This window comes from Scomber japonicus, chromosome 12 (genome assembly GCF_027409825.1).
Source record: "Scomber japonicus isolate fScoJap1 chromosome 12, fScoJap1.pri, whole genome shotgun sequence".
Lineage (NCBI taxonomy): Eukaryota > Metazoa > Chordata > Actinopteri > Scombriformes > Scombridae > Scomber > Scomber japonicus.
Window position 1 is genome coordinate 1,078,386 of NC_070589.1, and position 8,186 is coordinate 1,086,571.

At 42.4% G+C, this 8,186-nt stretch overlaps 1 protein-coding gene across 1 annotated transcript; it reads right to left on the reverse strand.

The window, feature by feature from the left end:
* Positions 1-4,106: 4,106 nt before the first annotated feature.
* On the reverse strand, positions 4,107-7,779 carry LOC128369152 (uncharacterized). Its single transcript, XM_053330142.1, is given in 2 exon segments — positions 4,107-4,809; positions 4,812-7,779. Coding segments are annotated over 2 exon segments (3,588 nt in total). The 3' UTR covers positions 4,107-4,189.
* Positions 7,780-8,186: the final 407 nt, after the last annotated feature.

Genomic DNA, 8,186 nt, shown 5'->3' on the forward strand with positions numbered 1-8,186 from the left:
TTGATTATTGTTGTTATTTAAATGTGCCTGTCCTTGTGATGTGTGTATGTCTGTCAGCTCCATGTTTAACTAAATGTTTGCAGATGGTAGTAAATGTTTGTCTCTCGTGTTCTCGCTCATAGATCTGTACCTTGTCGTGGTGAGCGAGCTTTAAACTAAACAGATCTTGTTTACTTGTGTTTTATATGCATTGCCTTTTTGAATGAAACACATTCTGGGTGAAAAATAAAAGTTGTAAAAGTATTTTGGAGTCTGTGTGTGCTTGGGTTTCACAAGGGGTGGGATAGTGGAAAGAAAAAACACACCAAAGCAATTAGAAGTCCTTGTGTCTTCTCCCCTGCTACCAGAGCTGTGAATACAGCCCCACTGTGCTGGCCGCAGCCCCTGTGTGGTCAAAACAATAAGTGAATGACTGATGTCTTCCAGACAAAGTGAGAGTACACTGAATACATTCTTACACCCTTTTTCTTAATTCAGCCCAAAAATGTAACAATTAAACACTTTTCCACTTGATTATATGAATCTCGTAAGCTACATCAACTCAAACTATGAAAATAATAAACAAAACATTCAGCAGACCAATGGATTTTGATAAACTAGGCCTTGTACATGACATTTCTGGAAATAAAACCTCTCACCAGTGGCCAGCAGATGGAGCTGTCCGTTTTGATCCTTTTTGATCGATCCCAGGGTTCAGCAATAGGTACTTGGGGGGGGTCATGAGCCGTTCCCAGGCGGTCTCCCATCCAAGTACTAACCAGGCCCGACCCTGCTTAGCTCCCGAGATCAGACGAGATCGGGGCGTGTTTTTTTTTTTTCTCTTTTTATTATCAAAAAAAGTTTTTACAAGACATATTATTTACAGAGAGAACAACAGAAAGAAAACACTAAACAAAACAAAAATAAACTCAATTCATTTGTCACAAAGCCTGTAGCCAAAACACTCAGGCCAAATAAATAAAACAAAACCCAGACACCATGAAGAAAATATACGCCAAAATAAAATACTCACAAATCTTTATGTTTGTGTAGCCTGCAGCCAAAACACTCAGGCCAAAAAAAAGAAATAAAAATAAGAACCCAGACAATAAAAGGAAAAAACACGCAAATAGAAAAACCATAAAAAACCACAAATTATACTCTACACAAGCCTGTAGCCAAAACACTCAGGCTAAAACAAAAAATAAATAAATACATAAACAAAATAAACAAAGAGCAAATTAAAAAAGGAAAAAAGAAAAAAAAACAGACAAACAACAAAACAAACCACACACAAAAAAAAGATATCAATGGAGAGGCAAGACTGCTAACCCCAGTCCACCTGTACCTCTCCATCTTCCCCAATCCTGATGAGGGTACTCCCCATAATGAACCCTCTCTCAAATTCCTCACTATCTAATGATCTGTACATCATGTTGACATCCCTCTTCAATCCACTCCTAAATATGCTCCAGACGTCAGCTTTCCTCTTCTCATAATGGGCCAGATTCCTCCTCAGTTTGACTGCAAACCTTGCATGGCTCAATGTGTAGTTCAAGAGACTCACCCCTTTCATTCTTCCTTCCACTCCAAACAACCACAATTCCTTCCACTCCATTCTCTCTACATATCTTTCATTCCAACATCTGTTAATTAACTCCTTCAATCTCTCAAAATATCCCTGCAACTCCCCACATTCAACAAACTCATGCATACATGTTTCAACTTCCACTCCACATACATCACATTCTTTCTTCACATTCACGTCAAACTTACTTATAATTAAATTATTAAAAACCCTATTGTGTCTTAAAAGAAAATCAAAATTCTCACATTCGCTACTGTTCCATTTCACTCTCAGATTCATCCATATTCTTTTCACATCCATGTCATTCATCACTCTCATCCATACTTTCTCTGCAGCTGGTCTCCTCACACCCCCCCCCCCTCTTAAACATTTATACAGCACTCTGGTTTTCACACTCATCAGATTCACTCTCTTCTCACTTTCTCCTACATACATCTCAATCTCTCCTTCCTCATCCACCACATTCTCTCTCTCAATCATTTCCATCCACTCTCTGGGCATCCTGTTGAGGAGTTTGTCGGTTTGTCCTCGCGTATTCTTTTAATGAAATATAAGGAGAAGCATTTTAGTTCAAAACAATCAGTTTTATTTTAACACCAGTAGAATGTGCAATATTACAGAGCTCTGGGTCTGACTTATAGTATCCCTGACAAGCAACAGAATGTTCATCAGTTCACGAAGTCTGACTAACTATCTCTTCCCTGACCCAGTGTTTTAAAGCGTACAGAGCAATAGGTGTAACGCAAGGCGGCGTCCTCTTCTGATTGGCTCAAGACGTGTCATTCATTCGCCTCGTAATATCTGACTCCATCCGTTGTGGTGACGCCTTAGAGCCCAACCTGAAACACAACTGTTAAGAGACAAACATCCTACTTTCTCATACTTGCTGAAAACACATTCAAGGTCATCTTTTCACTCTCTGTACTTTTCCACTTCAGTGGAAACCTTGTGTTTTTCTTCTGGTACAGTGGTGTGATTCTGGCTAAGACAATGCAAGCATTCACTTCTTATCACTTATAAAAACCCTTATTAATTAGTGCAACATAGTTCCCTTTAATCATCACAGTCATTTCCCGTATAGGCTACTCAGCAAATTAAACAATGCAACAGTTCAAGGCTACATGAAAATAATATAACAACTTACAACTTATATAACAACAATATATTGACACTCTTGCTATAATGCTCAAATGCATGCAGAGGTGTGTGTGTGTGTGTGTGTGTGTGTGTGTGTGTGTGTGTGTGTGTTAGCACAGTGTATGTTTGTAAAGGGCTGTAGTGTAGTGCATGTTGTACGGCCTTGTGCTCTGTGTGTGTCTGTCTGCTTACATCTCCTGTCACACTTGATACTGACCATTAAGATGAACTTAATACTGCAAAAGTAAAGGTTATTTAGTTAGTGTTAGTGCAATTATCAAAACCAGAATATGATCAGGGTGACTTTTGAACACTGGAAGTAAATCATGTACTCATCCAGGCAGCAGTCCAGTGGCACTCAAAGTTTGCATATAATATTAGTAATAAAAACAATAAAACATAATAAAAACAATAAAACAATAAAACAACAACTTCAAGTCCCCCTTTTGATCTCATTTTACTGAGATCAACCAAAATAGCTGTTTTCACACTGCTTCATCTTCCCAGTCTGCACAGGCCAGTGCAGAATCATCAGTGGCTGCAAGCAGAGGCATCTGATAAGAAGGGGGGTTGGGATAGTCCTTCTTTTCAATGGCTGCAATTATAATGCGGTTACAAAGAGATCTTATACATGGGATACAACAGCATCCAATCAGCACCATCACACACATCATACCAGCAAGGGACACAAACACAGACACCAAAACACCTTTCCATTTACCGAACCATTTGTCCAGAATATCAGCTATGGGGTTGGACACTCCTGAGTTCTCTGCCATCTCTGTAGAGAGGGCTCTCAGGTGGGACAAAGCTCTGGTCACGGAGCCATCGGGGGCTGTATTGTTAGTAATGAAAGTACAACATTGTTCTCCTTGCAAGTTACATGTGTGTGTGTGTGTGGGATGCTGGACCTGATCCTCGGATGCCTGGGTCGGTGAGTGGTTCAGGTGGAGCAGCTGGATCTCTTTCCATCCTGTGCCGAAACTCCCACCACAGTGGAGGTGCTGCAATGATCAGAGCAGCCAAAACAAACACACCAATCCATCCCCACTTAGTTTGGGGGATGCACATGATTACTTGCTATATCTGTGTGTCCAATATAATGCTAAAGTGATGATAAGTACAATAATGAAAAATATGATTAGGACAAAAAGAACACGACCGTGTCTATTTCTCTTTATGTACTCTCTATGCTGTTGTTCAGACCACTGTATCAAAGCCTGTCCTCCTCTAGTTTGACAGATGGGAATGTTGTTTGGAGGATAAGGAGTATATTGGACTGACATAGGTCTAAAAGAGAAAAAATAAAAAGTATGCTAAATAGCTCTTTCTAGTGGAGTCCTATTCTTATCCTTGTAGCTGAGCAGAACCTCTCTCAACGTAAGATGTGTTATGCCTTCTCATTTAATGACTCACACTTTCTATTTTGGCAATAGCTAAGTAATAATAAAAAATGATTAAAATGTCTCTTGACTTCTTAGCAATCTAAGACAGCTCTTTTAGGTCTTTTCTTATCTCTTCCATGGTCCTGGTTGGTGGATCAGTTGCCGTGCACATCGACCAGTGAAACCAGGTCTCTCCCTTGCCCTTCAGCCGAACAGCGTGGGATGTCCTCTCTGTCACCTGATATGGTCCGGTCCACCTTGGCTCCGACCACTTCCGCTTAAAGACTTTTAGCAGAACCCACTTGGTGTCTCTCGGTGGAGGCGCTTTTTCCTCTCCCCCTTTTATCTCAGCAACCTGTTTGGAGAAGACTGAGACAAGTGCAGTGAGCTGGTCATAGTACGGTTTATACTCTAGAAATGGAGTGGTTTGACAGATTACACCACCAGCTCCAGGTCCTGGAAATTGTTGTCCACACATAAGTTCATATGGTGTAAATCCTGTAATAGAGTTTACTGAGCTCCTGATTGACATCAAAGCTATAGGTAGAGCATCCACCCAATTAAGCTTACTGTCTGCACAGATTTTCCCAATTTTTCCTTTTATGGTCTGATTCATCCTTTCAACTTTGCCCTGAGACTGGGGATGATATACAGTCCCAAAAGCATGCTTTAGGCCTAGCTGAGCTTCTACAGCCTGTAGGTGTTTGTTCTTGAAATGCCGTTATCTGATCTTATCTTTTTGGGAAATCCATGTGTGGGGATGTACTGATTCAGTAAGAATTTGACTACTGTGAGTGCATCCTCTTTCTTTGTAGGTACAGCCTCAGGCCAGCCAGTGTATGCATCCACTGCTACCAAGAGGTACCTGTACCCTCTAGCATTGATCAACATGTCTGTGTAATCAATAATGATTTCCTGTCCTGGCAGGGGAGGTAATGGAAATTTGCCTTGGTGTGGTTTGATAGTTGGTTTTACATTATAGGCCTTACATGTGCTGCACTCTCTGATGTGATTTTCAATTGCTGCAGGTAGATAAGGATGCCACCAATGAGTCAGGTGATGTTTCATTTGAGTACTGCCACAATGAGTTAACCCATGTGCTTCCTGGAGCACAGCTGAGGTGAGTCCCGGAGGAAGTACTGGCCTCCCATCCGGTGCTCTCCAAATTCCCTCACTCTTTCTGGCTCCTTTATTTATCCACACACTCTTCTCTTGAGGAGAAGCTTTTTCTTGTTCTAATCCTACTACATCTTCCTGACAAGGGGAAAGTACCAAATCATGTATAGTCTTTTCTGACTGTATCATAGTGTACTGCACACCATATCCTGCTTCCTGTTTTGCTGCCTGGTCAGCTGCGTCATTTCCCTTTGCAGTCAGTGAGTCAGTTTTGTCATGTCCCTTGCATTTAATTACTGCAATCAGTCTGGGTTTCATTAAGACTTCTGTCAGTCGTTTGATGTCTTTTTCATGTTTGATAGGGGTTTTAGAGGCTGTGAGAAATCCTGCTCTCATCCACTGGCTCAGTTCCACATGTATTGCTCCTACAACATATGCTGAGTCTGTGTAGATGTTAACGCTCTTTCCCTCAGACCATTCTAATGCTGCTATCATTGCTTGTAGCTCTGCTAGTTGTGCTGACTCTTTGCCTTTCACTTTCCCTGAAAGTATTGTCTCAAACCCTGCTGGTGTTGTTCTTACTACCGCCCATGCTGCTTTCAGACCTTCTGTTGGATGTCTGAAACAACAGCCGTCAGTAAACAATGTCTCCTCAGCTCTATCTATTGGCTCTCCCTGTAAGTCTGATCTTATCCTGACATCTTTCTGCACCCTTTCTTCACATACATGGGGTTCCCCTTCTCCCATATTGTCTGCCATGTTAATACCCTCATGTGTGAATGTTATGTGTGGTGCAGTTAGGGTTTTTTCAAGCCTTGTTTGTCTTAGTGAGGTCATAGTGAATGCTTGTGAGTTCACATATGCCACTACACTATGTGTGGTGAGTACAGTTATTGGATGTCCCATAACAATGTGTGCTGTTTTGTTCAAAATTTTTGCCACTCCTGCTGCATGTCTTGTGCATGGTGGTTGTCTGTTCTCTGTTGCATCTAGCGTGACGCTTGCATATGTCAGTATCTTCCTATCACCCCCCTTTTTCTGAAAAAGCACTCCGTTAACAGAGCGTGGTTTTTCAGAAACATCCAAATAGAACGGGAGTGTATAGTCTGGGACAGCCAGTGCGATGGCATTTGACATGAGCTGTTTGAGAGTTATAAAACTCCGCTCAGCAACTTCATCCCATTCTAATGTGGCTGTGAGGTTACGCATGCCTTTGGAATTAACCATAGCGCGTAGTGGTGCAGTGAGTTCAACATAGGCTGGTACAAAATGTCTGCTATATCCTGTCAGGCCTAGAAAAGAAAGCATGTCTTTGACCTTTTGTGGTTTTGTGTGGTGTAGGATTGAGTCTTTGTGTGCTGGGGACACCCCTGTACCTTTCCCTGAGATAACACGACCCAAGAAGGAAACCAACTGTCTGCAGCACTGAAGCTTTTTCTTTGAGACTTTGAACCCTACTTCAAACAATCTGCGCAACACCACGTCTGTGGCTGCTAGACACACTGATGGTGAGGGGGAAGCTATCAATAGATCATCAACATACTGTACTAACACGGAGCCCTGTGGTAGCTCAACTCCTGCAAGGAGATCCTTCAACACATGGTTGAAGATCCCTAATGACAAAATGAAACCCTGTGGGAGTCTGCTGTATGTGAACTGTCGACCCTGATATGTGAATGAGAAAATGTGTCTTAAGGCTGGGGCAAGGGGAAGGCAGAAAAACGCGTTCGCTAAATCAATACACGTGAACCACTGATGAGAGGGAGTAACTCTGGACAGAGCAATGTATGGATTGGGTACTGGCAATGTAGCTGTGGTGATGACGTTATTAATGCTGCGTAAATCGTGAGCCATACGAAATTTGCCAGTGTTTTGCTTCTCCACAGGTAGAATAGGTGTATTCCAATTACTACTGCTGTCAATTAGCACACCAGCAGCTAACAAACCCTCAATGGTGTCTGCAATACCCTCTTCAGCTACCTGTTTATGGGGATACTGGTTTAGCCAAATAGGTCCTGCATCTGGCTTAACATCAAAAGTGATAGGATCAATAGTGGAGCAAAATCCAACATCTGTCGGTCCTGATGACCACAGAGAAGGTGGCAGAGCCTCTAGCATACTAGAGGAGTCAGGATGATCAGTTTTCTCTCTGCCATGAAATCGTTCGATCTGCCTTTGCTCCAGTAGAACAGAATCTACTGCTGTTTTGGTGATTTTGTAAGCTTTTTCAGACTCAGAGTATGAAAGCTGTGGGATCTGTGTTGTAACCCAATCAGAGACTTTTAACAGTCTTTTTGTCATGGGACCTAATTCTTTGGTTTGATGGTCAGCATGTACGGCCAGAGTGATGTGCGGGGCTGCTTCAGCAGCCATTTCATAAATTTTTATTAATTCATAGGGTAAGGTTACTGCAGCAGCCACTCCCTCAGGACCCGCAAACAAACAGGTGGATATCACCTCCGACCCCTTACCCTCCACATCCATAAAGGCCTCATGATACACCCAATTCTCATCGCGATCATAGAACAGAGTTACATGGAGAGGATCAGGTGGGGGAGCGTACGGATGTAACATGTGCAGCCAGGTTTTCCATTCGGTGTACAGAGAATGCACCCCACCCCCTTTTGACTCTTCAGGCTGTACCAACCCCCAATAAATGTCTGCCCATTGCCTCTCAGCCCCTGGTGAGTTACCTGGAGCCAAAAACATCTGGGAATGCGATCGAATCTGTCCAACTGAACAGTTAAAAGACTTTCCATTAGGAAATGTAACCACTAGGCCATCAGGGCCGCACAAAATAGAGGCTCCACTGCGCACCAGTAAGTCTCTTCCCATCAAATTGACAGGACACTGAGGGGAAGATACATATCTGTGAGTGAAACATTGTCCAGCTATCAGTGTAGGTAAAGGAGCGGTTAAAGGCAGCAGATTAGGTTGTCCCGAGAAGCCAGTTAATTCAACAGTGTCTGTAGTCATTTTGG